Source organism: Chiloscyllium plagiosum, unplaced genomic scaffold (genome assembly GCF_037043375.1).
Source record: "Chiloscyllium plagiosum isolate Xiang-an unplaced genomic scaffold, Cpla_swu_hap1 HiC_scaffold_20, whole genome shotgun sequence".
Taxonomy (NCBI): domain Eukaryota; kingdom Metazoa; phylum Chordata; class Chondrichthyes; order Orectolobiformes; family Hemiscylliidae; genus Chiloscyllium; species Chiloscyllium plagiosum.
In genome coordinates, this window is record NW_028270158.1 from 31,018,395 (window position 1) to 31,040,000 (window position 21,606).

At 43.6% G+C, this 21,606-nt stretch overlaps 1 protein-coding gene across 1 annotated transcript in view; it reads left to right on the forward strand.

Annotated features, from left to right (window-relative positions):
• LOC122560719 (ADP-ribosylation factor-binding protein GGA1-like) overlaps positions 1-21,606 on the forward strand; it is a 43,500-nt gene that overhangs the window by 18,276 nt on the left and 3,618 nt on the right. The window contains exons 4-16 of the mRNA XM_043711684.2: positions 845-943; positions 6,746-6,869; positions 7,849-7,949; positions 11,252-11,332; positions 11,946-12,083; positions 12,234-12,315; positions 12,458-12,568; positions 13,336-13,458; positions 14,030-14,091; positions 14,663-14,790; positions 19,159-19,457; positions 20,500-20,669; positions 20,877-20,987. Coding sequence (XP_043567619.2) covers positions 845-943; positions 6,746-6,869; positions 7,849-7,949; positions 11,252-11,332; positions 11,946-12,083; positions 12,234-12,315; positions 12,458-12,568; positions 13,336-13,458; positions 14,030-14,091; positions 14,663-14,790; positions 19,159-19,457; positions 20,500-20,669; positions 20,877-20,987 — 1,629 coding nt within the window. The remainder of the gene's footprint in view (positions 1-844; positions 944-6,745; positions 6,870-7,848; positions 7,950-11,251; positions 11,333-11,945; positions 12,084-12,233; positions 12,316-12,457; positions 12,569-13,335; positions 13,459-14,029; positions 14,092-14,662; positions 14,791-19,158; positions 19,458-20,499; positions 20,670-20,876; positions 20,988-21,606) is intronic.

The window sequence follows — 21,606 nt, forward strand, 5'->3', positions numbered from 1 at the left end:
CACCCGCACCAATCAACCACACTGCCCCGTGGCCCAACATTTCAACTCCCCCTCCCACTCTGCTGAGGACATGGAGGTCCTGGGCCTCCTTCACCGCCGCTCCCTCACCACCAGACGCCTGGAGGAAGAACGCCTCATCTTCCGCCTCGGAACACTTCAACCCCAGGGCATCAATGTGGACTTCAACAGTTTCCTCATTTCCCCTTCCCCCACCTCACCCTAGTTCCAAACTTCCAGCTCAGCACTGTCCCAATGACTGTCCGGACTTGTCCTACCTGCCTATCTCCTTTTCCACCTATCCACTCCACCCTCTCCTCCCTGACCTATCACCTTCATCCCCTCCCCCACTCACCCATTGTACTCTATGCTACTTTATCCCCATCCCCACCCTCCTCGAGCTTATCTCTCCACACTTCAGGCTCACTGCCTTTATTCCTGATGAAGGGCTTTTGCCCGAAACGTCGATTTCGAAGCTCCTTGAATGCTGCCTAAACTGCTGTGCTCTTCCAGCACCACTAATCCATGTAATGTCTCAAATAACTCACACTGCATCCAAAATATTATTTTCTCAACAGTTGGAACCTTGAATAAATCAACACTGACTGTTCCCATTATGGTCCCAGAGAGTTTTACTTTCACTAAACTTCTGCTCACTGAGCAGTTTCACTCTTTTATTTTTAGAGATCGTGTTCCATAGATTGACCACTGATCATACGTTGTAGCTAGTGATTATGGTTTGATGTTTGAGTGTGTCTGTGTATATACAGAGTTTGATTGTATTTGTTGGTTTTGGTATAGTGTTTGTGTGTACAGTGTTTAATGACCTGGATTTTTCTTTTCACAGGTATTAGAGGCTTGTATGAATAACTGTGGAAAACGTTTTCAGAATGAAGCTGGAAAGTATCGATTTTTAAATGATCTAATTAAAGTTTTATCACCAAAGGTATTGTACAATGCTTTCCAGATCAATATTGTATCTTTGAGCTATAGTGATAACGAACAATAATGCTGTGTTGCATTCTGATCCTTTTTAGCTTACCTGTGAGCGTTCTAGGTTTTCATTATGTTGTGTGTGAAGAAATAATACCTGCTATCACTCCTGAACATTGTGCCTCAATTTTCTGAGATTGTACCCCCTCTTATTCAAAACTCCACACCCACCCTACCAGAGAAATAATTGCTTTCTATCTAACCTATTGAAACCTTTAATCACCTTAAATATCTTCATTTGATCATCCTTTAATATTTTGGACACCATAGGAGTACCATAGGACACCAGTCTATGTACCTATCTGTGCATTTTATCCCTTTCAATCTGGTAAAATTCTGGTGAACTTATGATGTCTTTCTTAAAGGCCAATATATTATTCCCGCGGCACTGTTCCTGAATCTGAACAAATACTCAAGATGGGGTCTGATAGGTGCATCTCAAACCACTGCAGAGGTTGCCAAATACATTTTTTGTTGAAGTGTTTCTTCCCAAAGCTGACTGAATCAACTGGAGGAGATCCTTTAAAGATTGTTGAACTGTATTTTCTGAAAGCTTGGGAACACTGTCCATTCATGGTGTTATGATCACAAGGAAGCCATTGAAAAGAAATTCAAACCTCCACTTTCTGTTCTGTTTTTAATTCCACCCAAGAGTCCCCCAAACATTCCAGGATTTTGAGGGTTTTTCATTTCTCCTGGGATCAACCTATAGTGTGCCACAGATTTCAGAAATTCACTTTTTCTTCTGTTTCTCCAATTTGGTACTTAGACTTTCCTAGCTCCCTCTGTCTGGAGGATTTTCTTTGAGGACCACTTCCAGTAGTTTTATTAGATGAATCTGACAATTTTAATTTCTCATGAATTTAGACTTTTTTTGCAAGCATGACCTCCCCTCTCAATTTCTGTTTAGTGACTCCAATGCAGTAACTCTCCTTCCTCTTGGCCTCTGTGCTCTGTTTCTTGGCTGCTGTCTGATACACCACTATCTTCTCAAGTTGACTCTTGCCAGCTTTCTCTCTCTTTCTCTATATCTGTGTCGAAGAGAAGAAACACACAACAGGCGTATCTCCTGCACCCTATTCCCATGGTAATGTGGCACCCTGGGATGTGTCAGACCAACCAGTATCAATTTCTAAACCTGTCCCTTTGATCTGATAAGTATATTAATAGAGTCAGAGGTCTACTGCATGAAAACAGGTGCTTGGCCCAACTTGCCCTTGCCGTCCAGTTTCACAATTTAAACTAGGCCCATTTGCCTGCATTTGATCCATATCTTTCCATACCTGCCCCATCCATGAACCTGTCCAAATGTTTCATAAGTGACATAAATTATACTTGTAATTTATAACTAATTAATTGTTTATAATCATTCCTCATTGGGACCTCTGTTGTTTGTAATATATATAAATGATTAACATGAAAATGTAGATGGTTTAATTAGCAAGTTTGCAGTTGACACTATAATTGGTATTATTTAAGCGGTATTTGACAGTTTCTCAAATCCACATTTGTTTCCCTCTCAGAAGTATGATGAGGTTCTCCATCTCCTCACTTTCCACCCCATTAGCCCTCAAGTTCGAGGGATCATCCTTCACTATTTCTACCACCTTGAGCAGGATTTGCCACCAAACACCAGTTTCTCTCTCTTCTCGTTAGCATGTTGAAAGGACTATTCCCTCTGTGACACCTTGGTCTACTCAATAGCCACCAACGTCTTATCACCTTTCCATGGCATTTTCCAACTCGATTGCAGGAGATGTAACAACTATCCTTTTCTCTACTCCCAGCCAACTTCCCCTCTCACTGTCCAAAGCCTCAAACACTCCTTCCAAGTGAAGTAGCGATGTAGTTGTACATTCAATTTAGTGTATTCATTGCTCACAATGTAGTCTCACTGTGGACGCCAAAGGCAGTCTGGGTGACTAGTTGCAGAATGCCTCCATTTAGTCTGCAAGTATGAGGAGAAAGTCAGGTCTGCAGATGCTGGAGATCAGAGCTGAAAATGTGTTGCTGGAAAAGCGCAGCAGGTCAGGCAGCATCCAGGGAACAGGAGAATCGACGTTTCGGGCATAAGCCCTTCTTCAGGAATGAGGAAAGTTTGTCCAGCAGGCTAAGATAAAAGGTAGGGAGGAGGGACTTGGGGGAGGGTGAGTTCAACACGCGGCATGACATCGAACAATTCTTCCGCCGCCTTCGCCTCCGCGCCTACTTCTTTAACCAAGACTCTCGCCCACCCTCTGACGACCCCTTCTCCCGCCTCCAACACACCCCATCCACCTGGACACCCCGTGCTGGCCTCCTACCTGCCCTCGACCTCTTCATAGCCAACTGCCGCCGCGATATTAACCGCCACCTGAACTCCCCCACCCCTCTCACCCACTCCAACCTCTCACCCTCGGAACGTGCAGCCCTCCACTCCCTCCGTTCCAACCCCAACCTCACTATCAAACCAGCAGACAAGGGAGGCGCGGTAGTAGTTTGGCGCACCGACCTCTACACCACTGAGGCCAAACGCCAGCTCGCAGATACCTCCTCCTACTGCCCCCTTGACCATGACCCCACCCCCCACCACCAAACCATCATCTCCCACACCGTCCATAACCTCATCACCTCGGGGGATCTCCCATCCACCGCCTCCAACCTCATAGTCCCACAACCCCGCACCGCCCGCTTCTACCTCCTGCCCAAAATCCACAAACCTGACTGCCCCGGCGGACCCATTGTCTCCGCCTGCTCCTGCCCCACCGAACTCATCTCCGCATACCTTGACACCGTCCTGTCCCCCTTAGTCCAAGAACTCCCCACCTACGTTCGGGACACCACCCATGCCCTCCACCTGCTCCATGATTTTCGCTTCCCCGGTCCCCAACGCCTTATTTTCACCATGGACATCCAGTCCCTGTACACCTCCATCCCCCATCACGAAGGACTCAAAGCCCTCCGCTTCTTTCTTTCCCGCCGTACCGGCCAGTACCCTTCCACTGACACCCTCTTTCGACTGACTGAACTGGTCCTCACCCTGAACAACTTCTCTTTCCAATCCTCCCACTTCCTCCAAACGAAAGGAGTAGCCATGGGCACCCGCATGGGCCCCAGCTATGCTTGCCTCTTCGTAGGATATGTGGAACAATCCATCTTCCGCAACTACACTGGCCCCACCCCCCACCTTTTCCTCCGCTACATCGATGACTGTATCAGCGCCGCCTCGTGCTCCCACGAGGAGGTTGAACAGTTCATCCACTTCACCAACACCTTCCACCCCGACCTCAAATTCACCTGGACAGTCTCAGATTCCTCCCTCCCCTTCCTCGACCTTTCTATTTCTATCTCAGGCGACCGAATCAACACGGACATCTACTACAAACCGACCGACTCCCACAGCTACCTGGACTACACCTCCTCCCATCCTGCCCCCTGTAAAAACGCCATCCCATTCTCCCAATTCCTTCGACTCCGCCGCATCTGCTCCCAGGAGGACCAGTTCCAAAAACGCACAACCCAGATGGCCTCCTTCTTCAAGGACCGCAATATCCCCCCCAACGTGGTCGACGATGCCCTCCACCGCATCTCTTCCACTTCCCGCTCCTCCGCCCTTGAGTCCCGCCCCTCCAACCACCACCAGGACAGAACCTCACTGGTCCTCACCTACCACCCCACCAATCTCCATGTTAGTGCATCATCCGCCGTCATTTCCGCCACCTCCAAATGGACCCCACCACCAAGGATATATTTCCCTCCCCTCCCCTATCAGCATTCTGTAAAGACCACTCCCTCCGTGACTCCCTCGTCAGGTCCACACCCCCCACCAACCCAACCTCAACTCCCGGCACCTTCCCCTGCAACCGCAGGAGGTGCAAGACCTGCGCCCACACCTCCCCCCTCACCTCCCTCCAAGGCCCCAAAGGAAACTTCCATATCCGCCACAGATTCACCTGCACCTCCACACACATCATCTATTGCATCCTCTGCACCCAATGTGGCCTCCTCTATATTGGGGAGACAGGCCGGCTACTTGCGGAGCATTTCAGAGAACACCTCTGGGACACCCGGACCAACCAACCCAACCACCCTCTGGCTCAACATTTCAATTCCCCCTCCCACTCCACCAAGGATATGCAGGTCTTTGGACTCCTCCATCGCCAGACCACAACAAAACGACGGTTGGAGGACGAGCGCCTCATCTTCCGCCTAGGAACCCTCCAACCACAAGGGATGAACTCGGATTTCACCAGTTTCCTCATTTCCCCTCCCCCCACCTTGTCTCAGTCTAATCCATCGAATTCAGCACCGCCTTCCTAACCTGCTATCTTCTTCCCGACCTCTCCGCCCCCACCCCAGTCTGACCTATCACCCTCACCTTGACCTCTTTCCACCTATCACATTTCCGACGCCCCTCCCCCAAGTCCCTCCTCCCTACCTTTTATCTTAGCCTGCTGGACACACTTTCCTCATTCCTGAAGAAGGGCTTATGCCCGAAACGTCGATTCTCCTGTTCCCTGGATGCTGCCTGACCTGCTGTGCTTTTCCAGCAACACATTTTCAGCTCTGCAAGTATGACCCAACTCCGACTCTTGGCCTCTGTGTGAGTCCAATGTAGCGATTTCATGGCGACCCATTTGGTGGTCCTTTGGTCCAGTGTAGCCTCAGCATGGACCTCTGGCTTTGAAATGATTCAAGAAGTGGTCTCACGGCCTTGAGAGCATTAAGGTGAAGCTCAGAGTGATCTAGACTCAAGACCCGACACAGACCAGAGGCTAGGTGCCAACTTGGCCTTGGTTGGAAGGACTATTATTTTTAACTTGCTAATTTCTTTACTTTTCTAATTTATTCCAGTGATCTTTAATTCTGGACTTTTTATTTCTTTATTTTTCTAATTTTTCTTTCCTTAAAAATTTGTACTTAAGAATCTGTACCTAGGTACCTTTTGTACCTAAGAGGGCGTCGAAAGTGATGACTTGTAAACTTTTCATTGTACTCATTTGAGTACATGACAGTAAAGCTAATTCCAATTCAAACTTTAAATCTTTTGCAATTTTAGCGCACCACTTGCTCTCCCAATGCGTTTCTATACTCCACTTGGTGCAGTGTACCAGGGAAGATCAACTTGAGCTCATGGATCAGATATTTTACAGCCTGAATACAGAGTTCAGAACTTCAGACCATGAACTCTGTCCACTGTGTTTTTGTATTGTGCCAGTTGAATCTCGTTTTTCATGTGTTTATTGTTCATTATTTTGGCATTTACACTCTGGATAGATGCTTTGACTCTATATAGCCATTGTCACTCCCTTTGCCTTTAGTTCTATAACTTCTTTGTCATTAAATTTCTACCCTCCATTATATCCAGACTTTATTTTTCATTTTTTTCCCCTACCATCATCACAGCCATAAAACCCATCATATTTCTGACTTGTAGAATCACAGAATTTCCTTTAATTCTGAAGAATTCATATTGAAACATTGTTTCTTTTTGATGTTCCCAGACTTGCTAAGTATTTCCAGCACATCCTGTTTGTTCACACTTTCCTTACATTTAACACTTCAAGCCCTGACCTAAAAGTTATGTTCCTAAAACATGAACCATGAAAGTCAACTTTCTAAACTGTATTCTGACACATTACAAGCTTTTTTGCGCCAACAATGTCAGTGTATTTCTATTGAAAGAAAATTTAGGACAGCAGTGTTTTCAGAAAGAATGAGGCCAGACTGCAGTTCACGACAGTTATATCTTTGCTGTCTTTTTTTCTCTGCACAGTATCTGGGCACATGGTCCTCAGAAACAGTGAAGGCCAGGATAATAGAAATGATGTATAGTTGGACATTGTGGCTGCCAAGTGAAATAAAAATCAGAGATGCCTATCAGATGCTGAAGAAGCAAGGTATGTAATATGTTACTGACTCAGTGCAAAGTGTGGAACGAGAAAAAATTGTATTTGTACAACATCTTTCGCAACTTCAGGATGTCCTTGACTTTTTGCCAAGGAAGAACTTTTGAAGTGTGGTCACTGTTGTAATGTGGAAGCACAACAGCTAATTTGCACACAGTAATGTCCCACAAACAGCATTGCAATGATGTAAGCTTCTTTTAATGGCTGTGATCGAAATAAATATCAGCCAGGACACTAGGGAGAGCTCCCCTGCCCTTCTTCCAAATAATACTACAAAATCTTTATGTCTGAGAGTGCAAACATTGCCTTGTTTTAACATCTTATTCAGGGTGTAATTGTAATGTTACTGGATTAGTAATCCAAATGCTCAGGCTAATGTCCCAAGGACATGGATATAGATACCACCACAGAAAGTGGTGGGATTTACATTCATTTTATAAATCTGAAATATAAAGCTACCTTCAGTAATGGTGGTTGTTGTAAAAATCCATCTGGTTCACTAATATCATTGAGAGAAGGAAGACTGCTGTCCTTGAGTGTTCTAGCCCTACACATGGCTCTTAGCACGCCTCTTGAATGGCTTGTCCAGGCCATTCAAGATCCCTGCAGTTGGGGTGGGCATTGCATGAACATTTGTTTTTAAAAAATGATGGTTCTCCTCACATTCCTTACTCAATCGTCCCTTCTTGATACAACCATCGAATTCTTCCCACACCCATTTACTGGCTCCTGTTATCATAGTGTCTAGTCTCTTGTTCACTCTCCTTCCACATGTAAGATATAATTTTCCTGAGAGAGAATAAAACAGTTTGAAGAAAGTGTCACGGGTGTTAAATATTATCCATTTTACACTGCCTCTGTTTTCTGACATGGTGGAAAGCTGAATATGTACAATAATGTCACAATTACTGTTATTCTATTATAAATATTTTGTTTCCCTTCCTTGAATTTGTTTTCTTTCATTCTTCAGGTGTCATAAAGAAAGATCCTAAATTACCAAATGTGAAGCCTTTTCCACCACCTTCTCCGAGAATGAAGAGCTCACTTTTTGATGATGAAGAGAAATCGAAGGTTTTAAAAAAACTCCCCCACAGTACACACACTCAAACCTTCTACCTTAAAAGAGGTGGCTAATGAGTAGTAGATGCATTGGTGTTAATTTTCCAAAGATCCCATTAGACTGGAAAGTAGCAAATAGAAATAACTCCTCTATTCAAGAGAGGCAGGCAGAAAACAAGAAAATATCAGTCACTTAGTCTGACATCTGTCATGGGAATTGTATTATAATTGATCGTTAAGAAAGTTATAATTGAGCACTTGGGAAAGTCTCCATTTGGACGCAATACGGTTTTGTGGAAGGGAAATCCATGTTAAACCAATTTACTGGAGTTCTTTGGAGGATTAACATGGTCAGTGGATAAAAGGGAGTCTGTTGATATACTGTGCTTGGATTATCAGAAGGCATTTGTTGAGGTGGCATATAATTAGTTATTGAATAAAGTAGAAGTTCATAGTCTGGGGCAGTGGTTTCCAGCCTTTGAGGCACAAGGTCATGTTTTGAGTTTAGCTGCAACTCAGGATCTAACCTAAAGAAAATACAGAATTAACAGTTTATTTTCAATATTATATAAATCTAAAACCAAGTATATAACTATTTGTTTTGTCCTCGACTCACTACGTCTCAGGTTAATACCTGTGATTGTACGCTATCTACCAGTGCCTTGAAGTCTTGTTGTCATTTGAGTTTGTTAATCATATACAGTCAATCAAAAGAGTATCTGTGAGGTGGAAGTGAAACTAGAACTTCATTGTTGAGAACGTTGTCTCAGAGGTATGTGGAGTCAAAGTAAGCTCACTTTCAATGCACAGGATGATAGGAGTGGGTTTCATCGAAGTGCAATGCGAAACATTCACAATCCTTCAAGTCCTGCTGTAGTTGCCAAAAGACGTCTTTGGACAAAGATTTCACATGTCCTGCTACTGTGGAAGTACCATGTGACATGCTCTGAATTGCTGTTATTATTTCTTGTTTGTTCTTAAGGTCTTTGAATAAATAGGCAGTGGCCACAGTAATTGTTTCTTTAATTACTTCACCACCTGTGAATGATGGCAATTGAGCTTTCAAAATGGCCTTCAGCTCGTCAACTTGCTTTGCGCAAAGCATGCTGTTTAAGAGCATTTACAATGCATTGTCATATGGTGTCATTCCATATTCTCTTTTTCACTTGTACTGTATACTTTGTGAAATTTAAGGTAAACACTTATATTTTACAGTCATGAATAGAAATTCGTTTTCCTATTCTGCCTGCAAGTTTTGGTTACTTAAGTGATGAATTTGGATCATTTCTTATTATTGCTTAACCTTGCTGTTTGTGATACACTGGTCACACTGTATGTTGCCTCTGAATCAGCTCCTCTCGGACATCCAGAATTTGCTGCTGCTTTCAAGTATGGAGCTTGGGGAGGTGGCTGGGGGTGGGGTCACTCCTGTGGTCACAATTTATTTCTGGCACCCCTGATTGGTTTGCATCGTTCTGATTCTGGATTGGGGTGTGACTGTGTTTCCCATAATTCTTATTCATTTTGTATGGACCTTTTCGATAAGCAATTGTTGGGGAAAAAGTGCTGTAGATCTACAGAGAAGAGGCAGTGGAGTGGGACTAACTGAGCTATGATAAGAGAGATGCAGAGAAACCTAATGGGGTAAATAGTCTCCTGTGTTTCTAGTACTGTCATGTACTGGCTTCACACAACAGTTCCTGCTGTGTTACTTTGTTATTGCTTTGCATTGCCATCACAAAACTTATTTAACTCTGCAATGATGGTCTATCTGGACCAATCTGAAACATGATGCAAAAGCTTGCAAAGCCTGATTTGGAGCATGCAATCTTCTGTAGCTGCGTAACTTCTGGAAGTGAAGGTCTCGCAGTGGCATGGCGATTGATGAATTCAGATAGTGAGGGAATGCAGATAGGCATTGAGTACAACTGTCAGGTGAGGGAATGCTAATGGGCAGAGAGAGCGACACACACAGTGAAAGAATGTAGACAAGCAGTGAGATCGCACATGGTGAAGGAACGTGGGTGGGCAATAAAATTAACTGTCAGAGATACACACAGAAAAGAAAGGTGAGCAGGTAATGAGATTGACAGTCAGAAACTGATCAATCAGTTGATTGTGATCTACATGTTGGTGACCATGGGAGTAGTGAGTAATGTACAATCATGGATATAAGATTGGCTAGCTGAGAAAACAGAATATGTGCAAAGGGCTCTTTTTCAGATGGGCAGAATACATTAAGTGGGGTCTCACAGGGGTCTCTGCTGGGCCTGCAACTTTTACAATTTATATCAATGACATAGACGATCAAACTTGCTGATGACGTTGAGATAGGTACGTGTGAAAATGGCAGAACAAAAATTAGATTAGATTAGATTACTTTACAGTGTGGAAACAGGCCCTTCGTCCCAACAAGTCCACACCGACCCGCCGAAGCGCAAACCACCCATACCCCTACATTTACCCCTTACCTAACACTACGGACAATATAGCATGGCCAATTCAACTGACCTGCACATCTTTGGACTGTGGGAGGAAACCGGAGGAAACCCACGCAGACACGGGAGAATGTGCAAACTCCACACAGTCAGTCGCCTGAGGCTGGAAATGTGAACTGATTATAGATATGTTAAGTTCAAAAATATGGCAGATAGAATACAATGTGGGAAAATATTAAGTTCATTTTGGCAGGAAGAATAAAAACACAATTATTTGAACAGCTGCAGAATTCTGATGTGAAGTGGAATCTAGGTGTTCTACTGTATGAGTCATAAATAGTGAGAATGTAAGTACAGCAAGTGATTAAAAGGCTAATGGAATGCTCCTTTATTATGAGAGGAATTGAAAATAAAAGTAATAGTATTATTTTTGGTGGTGTGACTTTGTAACTCTCCGTTAAAAGGCTTTGGACCAGGTGGTTAAATAATTTTAAGGTGGTGGTAGGCAATCAAACCTGGAATTTGGAACAGCTAGGTCAGGCATAATCTTATTAAATGGTGGAGCAGAATTGAAGGGCTGAGCTTTCATATTGACCTTTGGGATTAAAGGAGAAATGTAAAGGTGATCATTATTTTCTTATCTTAATCTCAATTCCTACCAAGTGGTGGTGTGTTACTAAAACTTGGGCAAAACAGTGGAATATGGCTTCTTAGAAATGTTTTAGATGTTCTCCAAAAGAAACTTAGTGTAAATATGGAATGTCAATAAAATGTGATATCAAGGGTTGGAGAGTCTCCGCTTTCCCTATTCAGGTGACAAATAACTCAAAGAATCTGTGAAAAATGAATCTTTTCTGTGAACTTTTGTCCCCACAGCTCCTTGCAAGACTTCTGAAAAGTAACAACCCAGAGGACTTGCAGGCTGCCAACAGACTCATCAAAAATGTCATCAAAGAGGTGAGTTCATTTACAATATCTGGCAAATTATTCTTAACCCAAATGCTAACCTATCCTTCCAACTTTTGTAAATCAGAATTTTGGTCAATTGATCATTGACTCCCTGACCTATTAATGTATTTCCATTGAATCATTTAACCCAAGATTGATGAGGTAAGGTGCCTCCAGGTCTGTCTTACAAATTAGTCTGAATAACTCAGTAATTTGACTGGAATTTCCTTTGCAACACATTGAGATAAAAGGTAATGGGTTTTGGTTCAGTGGAAAACTTACGTTAATTGGGGCAGGAAGCTTGCTGGAGGATCCCACCCTTGACTCTGGTCTCCTTATCAGATTAACCTGGCTGGGGAGTGTTGCAAAAGTGGCAGTTATTTTCAGGCATAGAATTGACCAAGGATCCCAATACTCAGTGGAAAGTAAGTTTTTTGAAGGTGGCCACAGGTAAACAGCCAATGAACACTCTACATTTAGTCTTGCTCATGAAAATTTGTGCCACACACGTCATTATCTGCCCTGCAAAACTACAGTTTAACATTCTTGAAAGAAAAAAGGTAGTTAATACAATTGCAGTTTCTAGTTACCCAATAAATTCTCAAATTGAAGTTGTTTACAGGACCAAGAGAAGACTGAGAAAATCACCAAACGGATACATGCCATTGAGGAAGTACAAAACAATACAAAGCTGCTGAATGAGATGCTGAACTTGTACCAGAGAGACAGTTTGCCCAAAGACCAGATAGAAATACTAAAGGTGACACTTTGTACAAACTACAGCAACCATTTGACTAGATTCTAGCCTGTAATTTACTTTTGAATATCTTACTTTCTGTTGTTTTTAACAATATTATTTTCACTGTGGGTTTATGGTATCTCAGTGTCTTCCCTGCTGTTTTGTGTACAGGGCTTGTATCAGCGCTGTGAGAAACTGCGGCCGACACTGTTTAGACTTGCAAGTGATACCACAGATAACGATGAAGCTTTGGGTAAGTTTGCTGTTTGAGGGGTTTCAGAGAGTATTTCATTTAGTGGGGATTGGTCTGGAGTATGAAAGTTGAATGAAATTGCTTCCAGCCAAGTGCCAGTTGAGAAGCCTCAGTAATGGTGATTCTTTTTCCAATGGTTTAGTGGAAATTCTGCAAGCCAATGATTCGCTCACCCTTGTGGTCAACTTGTACAAGAAAATAGTGGAGGGACATGAAGAGGACAAAGCGACCTCAAAAGAATCAGCTTCCACAGGTAATTCTAGGTACCTGCCTGTTACTCATCTCAAATATCAATGCGCAGTTTCAACAACGTTTATTTGGTGTGTTTTCCGATGAAGAGTTTTTAGAATGGAGACAAAATATGGTAATACTCGGCAGGCCAGGCAACATCTGTGGAGAAGGAAATGAAATTAACCTTTGAAGTCAATGATGTTTCAACAGAATAGGGAAAATGTTCCAGATGTTTTCTTAAAATGATTTGTTGGTGATTCATGAAAACCATTCACTAAGCTGTCATTTATGGCCCAACCCTAATTATCCTGAAGAAGGTGGTAAAGTGCTGCCTTCTTGAATAGCAGCTGTTCAAGAACATCCAAGATAAAATGGGTATATTTTCTTAAAATTAAGGAAGTAAAAACACATTCTTTGTAAAATTCTTGTGTCACAATATTAGTGGTGCTCGGACTCAAAGTAGAGTATTGGTTAGGATTTAAAGTTATTGAACTTGATGGAAGTGTTGTTAAGTGCCCAGGTCAGAGCGTGAGCTTGGAGAGGTTGGTGTCAGAGTGCAAGCATGGAATGTTGGAGTTGGGGAGATTTGAGTGCCTCAGCTGGGTTTAAGAAGTGAGCTGGAGTCAGAATGCGAGCATATTGGGTAGGTGGGATAACAGACAATTCCGAGTTAACAGGGTTGAGAGGCTGACCATAGAAAGGTAAGAGTGCATGTGCTCAGTGGCTGAATTATAGATTGACTTTGGTTTTTGGAATTAGGAACTAAACTCTATCCTTTCATTTTTGAAGCTGATACCATGCTGGCAGATTTAACTGATTTGGAATCCGACTTGACAAGTTCTGGAACCGTCTCTAATCTAGACTCCAAGAAGCAGCTGCCTTCCTGGCTTGATGAAGAGCTAATGTCTTTGGGTGTGTGATATTCCTGCTTTTTAACAAATTAAAATAGCATTCAGTCACAGAACTGCCTCAGTCTGCAGTTTGCTGTTGCATTATGCAAAGTTTCACCCCTTGACTATACCCTTTCTCTGTTCTTGGTCAAACTTGTTTGACTCAGTTGCATTTTACTTGCCTTTTGAATTGGAAGATAGTGGGTTCAACCCCACTTCATACTTCAACTGACACTCGCAAAGCAATACAAGGAGAGTGCTGCAATTTTAGAGGTAATATCTTTCAGATTAGATTTGGGACTGAAGACACACTTAGATGGAAATTGAGGTGTAATTGGGAAACAAAGACTTGATGTTCAGAGTTTGGGATGATCGACCTTTGTCACCAAGCTTTGGAATCATTGATTCCTTTCCCCACTTTCCCTTTGACTGCATGAGATCTCTGAATGGTCTAAAATGTTGATTAAAATTGTTTAATGATGCCTGCACTGATAATCATGGATCAAATTATAGATTGATATTTAGAGAGATCATTCTTTTGATATGGGTCACTAATTTCTGTATGGTGACACAATGATATATTACTTTTCCAGGCCTGAATGATCCTCCAATGATGCAGCAAGTGCAGAGATCTGTGAATAGGAACACATCTGAGGTAAGCAATATACAGAGTAGAGTATCTTACCCCGTCCTCAGGTGCATGGGCTGCACATGACTGAATGTTGTTTGTTTGTTTGTTTGTTTTCCTTGTTTCCCTGGATTGGGTCAAGGAAGTCCATTGAATTGCGTATGTTTATGGGCAAAGTACAGCAATTGTTTGCATTTCTCTTCTGCAAGATGGCTGACCAGGAAACTCTCCTACTGTCTGTCATTGAAAGGATTTACAGGCTGACAACACCCTATTTGGCCACCTTTATGAATGCACCTTCCCTGACCAAAATATCCTGGCCTGGTTTTCAAAATCCAGAGCTTCTGGCCAGCAGCGCTTTAGGACTTCCTGCAAATAGACTGTGCATTGGTACACTGTATGAATGTGTGTGTTTATTGATGTGTTGAGTGAATGGGGTGTGTCAGGTTTGCAGATCACTCCATAAGATTTAGGTAGCCCATCCAGATGCTCCTTCAACCTGTTTCTCATTGCACAGAAAACATTTGGATGTTTTCCCCTATTCCAGTCCATGAATAACTCTTATTCTCAGTGTCCTGATGTGTCTCTAATGTTGCAGGAAGTTATTCCATCTGAAACAATATCAAACTCCACGACCAATGGCAGCCGAGGCCTGGCTGGCCTGGATCTCCTGGGGAAGACGGCAATGGAACAATCTCTTGGACCCCGCATGTCAACTATCCGATGGTGAGAAACCACATCCACCTCCTGGTCCCTCTAAACTAAAAACAGAAAGTGACTGAGGAACAGTTCTAAAGAAGATTCATTGGACTCGAAATGTAAACTCTGCTTTTCTCTCCAAAGTTACAGTACTATACTCCCTCAGTAATCCTGCAGTTAAAGTATTGTATTCCCTCAGTAAAGCCGCAATTACACTGGGTTGCACTCCCTCAGTGATGGCACAGTTGCAATGGGCTGTACTCCCTCAATAATGCCCCAATTAAAATGGGCTGCACTCCCTCAGTAATGCCCCAGTTATAGGGATGTATTCCCTCAGTAATGCCCCAATTACGTTGCTGTATTCCCTCAGTAATCCTCCAATTATAATGAGCTGCACTCTCTTATTAATGTCCCAATTACAATGGGCTGTACTCTTATTAAGGTCCAAGTTACAATGGGCTGTACTCCCTCAGTAATGCCCCAATTACAATGGGCTGTACTGCCTCAGTAATGCCCCAGTTACAACTGGCTGCACTCCTCAATAATGCCCCAGTTGCAGTGGGCTGCATTTCTTCAGAAATGCCCTAATTCCAGGGCTGCACTCCCTCTGTAATCCTCCAGTTACAGTGAGCTGCACTCCCTCATAATGCCGAAGTTAGAGGGCTGCACTCTTTCAGTAATGCCCCAGTTACAGGGCTACACTCTCTTAATAATGCCCCAGATATAGGGATGTATTCTCTCAGTAATGCCCAAATTACAGTGCTGTATTTCCTAAGTCATGTTTCAGTTACAGTACTGCATTCCCTCAGTAATGCCCCAGTTCCAGCTCTGCGCTCCCTCAGGAATGCCCCAGTTACAGTACCAAATGCCCTCAGTATTCCTTCAGTTACAATGGGCTGCACACCCTCAGTAATGCCCCAGTTACAATGGGCTGTAGTCCCTCAGAAATGCCCCAGTTACAATACTGTACTCCCTCAGTAATCCTTCAGTTACAGTGCCGTGTTCCCTCAGTAATCCTCCAGTTATAATGGGCTGCACTCCCTCAGTAATGCCCCAATTATAGGGCCGCACTCACTCATTAATGCCCCATTTACAATGGGCTGCACTCCTTCACAAATGCCCCAGTTATAGTACTGTATTCCCTCAGTGATCCTCCAGTTATAATTGGCTGCATTCCCTCCGTGATGCTCCAGTTACAATGGGCTGCACTCAGGAATCCCCCAGTTACAATTGGCTGTACTCCCTGAATAATGCCCCAGTTACAGTTGTGTACTCCCTCAGCAATGTCCCAGTTACAGTACTGCATTCCCTCAGTAATACCCCAGTTACGATACTGTACTCCGTCAGTAATGCCCCAGTTGCAGTGCTGTATTCCCTCAATAATGTCCCAGTTCCAGGGCTGCACTCCCTCATTAATGCCCCAGTTACAATGGGCTGTACTCCCTGAATAATGCCCCAGTTACAGTTGTGTACTCCCTCAGTAATGTCCCAGTTACAGTACTGTACTTCCTCAGCAATGTCCCAGTTACAGTACTGTATTCCCTCAGTATTCCTCCAGGTACAATGTGCTGCACTCCCTCAGTAATGCCCCAGCTACAATGGGCTGCACTCCCTCAGCAATGCCCCAGTTGCAGTACTGTATTCCCTCTGTAATACCCCAGTTACAATACTGTATTCCCTCCGTAATGACCCAGTTACAATTGACTGTACTCCCTCAGGAATGCCCCATTACAGAACTGTATTCCCTCAGCACTGCCCACTTACAGTACTGCACTCCCTGAGTAATGCCCCAGTTACTGTACTGCACTCCTTCAGCAATGCTCCAGTTACAATTGGCTGCACTCCCTCAGTTATGCCCCCGTTACAATGCTCTGCACTCCCTCATTAATGCCTCCGTTACAGTACTGTACTCCCTCAGTAATCCTCCAGTTACAGTACTGTACTCCTCAATAGTCCTCCAGTTTCAATAGGCTGTACTGCCTCATTAATGCCGCCATTACAGTGGGCTGCACTCCCTCAGTAATGCCCCAGTTATAATGGGCTGTACTCCGTCAGTAATCCTTCAGTTAGAGTGCTTTGTTCCTTCAGTAATGCCCCAGTTAGAAGGCTGCACTCCCTCAGTAATGTCCCAGTTTTACGGCTGTATGCCTCAATAATCCTTCAGTTACAGTGCTGTGTTCCCTCAGTAATCCTCCAGTTATAATGGGCTGCACTCCCTCAGTAATGCCCCAATTATAGGGCCGCACTCACTCATTAATGCCCCATTTACAATGGGCTGCACTCCCTCACAAATGCCCCAGTTACAATACTGTCCTCCCTCAGTAATCCTTCAGTTACAGTACTGTACTCCGTCAGTAATGCACCAGTTACGATACTGTACTCCCTCAGTAATCCTCCAGTTATAGTACTGTATTTCCTCTAATCCTCCAGTTACAATAGACTGCATTCCCTCAGTAATGCCCCAGTTACAATGGGCTGTACTCCTGCAGTAATGCTCCAGTTACAATGGGCTTTACTCCCTCAGTAATACCCCAGTTACAATGGGCTATACTCCCTCAGTAATGCGCCAGGTACAATGGGCTGCATTCCCTCAGTAATGCCCCAGTTACAATTGGCTGTGTTCCTTCAGTAATGCCCGAGTTACAGTACTGCATTCCCTCAGTAATACCCCAGTTATGATACTGTACTCTGTCAGTAATGCCCCAGTTACAGTGCTGTATTCCCTCAATAATGTCCCAGTTCCAGGGCTGCACTCCCTCATTAATGCCCCTGTTACAATGGGCTGTACTCCCTCAGTAATCCTTCAGTTACAGTACTGTATTCCCTCTGTAATCCTCCAGTTATAATGGGCTGCACTCACTTATTAATGCCCCAGTTACAGGGCCACACTCATTTATGCCCCATTTACAATGGGCTGCACTCTCTCAGTATTACCCCAGTTACAATACTGTAATCTCTCAATAATCCTTCAGTTACAGTAATGTATTGCCTCAGTAATGCCCCATGTAGAGGACTGTACTCTCTCAGTAATCCTCCAGTTACATTGGGCTGCACTCCCTCAGTTATGCCCCAGTTACAGTGCTTATTCCCTCAGTAATGCCCAAGTTACAGGGTTGCACTGTCTCAGTAATGCTCCACTTAACAGTACTGTATTCCCACAGTAATGTCCCAGTTACAGTGCTGTCTTCCCTCAGTAATGCCCCACTCACAGGGCTGCACTCCCTCAGTAATGGCCCAAGTAAAATGGGCTGCACTCCCTCAGTGATACAGTACTGTATTCCCTCAGCACTGCTCCACTTACAGTACTGCACTCCCTCAGCAATGCACCAATTACAATGGGCTGCACTCCCTCAGTTATGCCACCGTTACAATGCGCTGCACTCCCTCATTAATGCCTCAGTTACAGGGCTGCGCCCTATCAGTAATGCCGCAGTTAGAGTACTGTATTCCTTCTGTACTGCCCCAGTTACAGTGCTGCACTCCCTCATTAATGCCTCTGTTACAGTACTGCACTCCCTTAGTAATGCCCCAGTTACAGGGCTGCGCCCTATCAGTAATGCCGCAGTTAGAGTACTGTATTCCTTCTGTACTGCCCCAGTTACAGTGCTGCACTCCCTCAGTAATGCCTCAGTTACAGTACTGTACTCCCTCAGTAGTCCTCCAGTTACATTGGGCTGTACTGCCTCATTAATGCCACCATTACAGAGGGCTGCACTCCCTCAGTAATGCCCATTACAAGGTTGCAATCCCTGAGTAATGCCCCAGTTAGAGTACTGTATTCCTTCTGTAATGCCCAGTTACAGTGCTGCACTCCCTCAGTAATGCCTCATAGTACTGTACTCCCTCAGTAATCCTCCAATTACAGTACTATACAATGGGCTGGAATCCTCCGTAATTCCCTAGTTACATTACTATATTCCCTCAGTAATTCCCCAGTTAGTGGGCTGCACTCCCTCAGTAATGCCCCAGTTATTATGGGCTATTCTCCCTCAGTAATGCCCAAGTTAGAGTACTTCACTCCCTCAGTAATGTCCCAATTACAGTACTGTACTACCCCAGTACAGTGCTGCCCTCCTTCAGTACTGAACCTTTGAGACTGCCATGCTCCCTCAGTGTTGCCCTGATAGTGCTGTTCTCACACTGTATTGCTCAAACTTTGCTGTACTCCATCAGTACTACCCTTCCAATGCTGTGTGCACTTAATACTACCCCCAAAAATGCTGTTCTCCTTCAGTCCTGTCTCTGACAATGCTGCATTCGTTCTCTACGCTATAAGTGTGTGAAGAGAGTCTTGAGACTCCTCACGAAATCGAAGATTCTTTCAGGAAGCAGGATACCAAACACAATCTAAGCGATTTCAACTCCTTTTCAAAATTCTATTTGATGTCTGACCAGGGACCAGCCTCAAGTGAAACCCACGTTGAATGAGCTTCAGAACCAATCCCTGACCCACCAGCTGGCTGCAGCCAAGGATTCCAGCTCTCCTGCAACATCAGCTCAACTCACAACAACTCAATGGACAATGCCTTTTTCTGGAGCAGCAGAGTTCTGCCAGGACTCTGCCTCCCAGCCACTCTGCACTGTATCCGTCTCACCCACTCCACAGATCCCATCACCTGCCAGATGCCAGGAAGCTGGCACAGATGACCTGTCCTTGAAGAATGTCTTTGTGCCTTTGGAGAACATTAAAGCAAGTAAGTGTAACAGAACAATAGGAAGAAAAAGGTCATTAATTAAGAGGGATTTCCAACCCTCCTCTGAGTTTGACCAAACTGGGACTGGATCGTATAGTTTGAAATCATGGCAGATTCACTGGGCAGAGGCAGTTTTCTTAGTGAGCTTTTGGGCCTATGGTCAGCAAACAGTTTTTAACATCCACAAGGATTTGTAACTGGAAAGAGCTAAGGAAGGGAAATGGAAGTTAGACCATTTGAGCGTCTGTGATTCAGCCAGATGGGCCAAATGGCATCCTCATCTGTGCTTTTCTTTGCAATCCATCTTCAGTAACTGAAACAACCACAACTAGTATTTATATGGTACTTTTTAACATAGTAATTTTCCCCAATGTTCTTCACAGAAACTTAAATTTATTTTTCAATAAGACTCATTTTTTTATATAGATATTCTTATTGAAAATTTAACATATTCTTACAAGTTTACAAATTTAAAAAAAACCCAAGTATAAACATTGATATACAATTAAATCTTAAATAAGTAATAACCAAAATTTAACAAAAGAAAAATACCGAGGAAAAAAAAACAAAACTCAACTAACTACTAATCTAACTGACAACTAACCAGAGTGTATAATTAAGTCTCTTACGTTATTCAAATAAGAGAAAAAAAACAACCGACGGATAACATAGAAATTGGGTAGTGAGATACATGCTCGGAATGTATTAACATCAAATCGTAACAAAACCTGTATTCGTGCAAGACTCATATTTTTAAACTCTGTTCCCCTAGTTCTACTTTAGCATCTTAAAGGAAGAGAGGTGGAGAAGTTTGAAATAGAATTCTACGTAAGATTGGGCTTCAGAGATCAATGGGAGGGAGGAGGGTGGGTGTAGACTAAGCTGAGGATAGTATATCCTCATCTTCCAGTCAACAGATGCTAAGACCAGTTTTCGACCCAATGTTGCAGTGAGATCAGGCAAAACAGGAAAGCAGGATCGGAGTTGTCCAACTGTCAGCAGCAAAACCAACATAATTTCCTTCCTCCATTTAAACCCGCAGGTAGTGTTCCACCCGTCACAGTCTTTGACAAAGATGGTTTCCAAGTCCTCTTCCACTTTGCCAAAGCCCTTCCTGTGGGGAGGCCTGATCTTTTGGTTGTTGTCATCACACTGCTGAACTCATCGCCAACACCCATAAAGAATATCACGTTCCAAGCTGCAGTGCCAAAGGTAAGGCTGTAGCTGCTTATTGCAGGTGTGTGTGTTTGTGCTTCATGCATATAAATGTAACTGGATAATGTGACTGGTGAGTGCTTCATTTGTGCCTGGTGTCTGCTGGAAATCTACTCTTTGTACATGTTGTCGTGTGATTTCATAGGGTGTTGCATTGAGGTATTTTGGTTATCAAGTTGTTGCTTTGAGTATTTGTGATTGCAGGTGATGAAGGTGAAGCTGCAACCTGCCTCTGGCACAGAGCTCCCTGCATTCAATCCTGTCCTCTCACCTCCTGTCATTTCGCAAGTTATGCTCCTTGCCAACCCCAAGAAGGTAAGGAATTTGGTGGACACTTCGCTTTCAGTAAATCAGTTCTGATTGTATTCTGGAAAGTTTCATTCCATCCCCTCCCAATCATTGGTCACCAAACACTTGACCTCACTTAGTGCTGCATACCTGAATATTTGTCATCCACATGTTTGACCTTGTTAGAATAGTAAAATGATTACAGCGGAGGAGTAGGCCTTACAGCCCACTGTGTCTGAGCTGACTGTCTGCAAGGGGAAATTAGTAGGCCTGAAAACATTTTCTTTTCGAATAACTTCTCATTTATTTTTTGAAAGTCTTAATCAAATCTAACCACTCATTGAGTACCCCACCATTGGAAAATGAATGGACGTTTCCTTCCCTAATTGGATGATTGGTCATTGGTCTTTTCATGTCCATCTCTGATCATTGTTTGTTGCTACGATTGCTTTCACTTACAACAATGCCCAGGCATATAATCTTCAAATCATAGAATCTCTGAGACAACATTGATTTACAGGATCCACTCTGCTCCTCTGAAGAAACAATTCATTTTTGTTTGGTCCCATTTCATTCTCTTCAAATTTTAAGTCTCTTCAAACTGGCAAGGTTCAAGAAATATAATTTTTATTTAAATCGGCAGCTG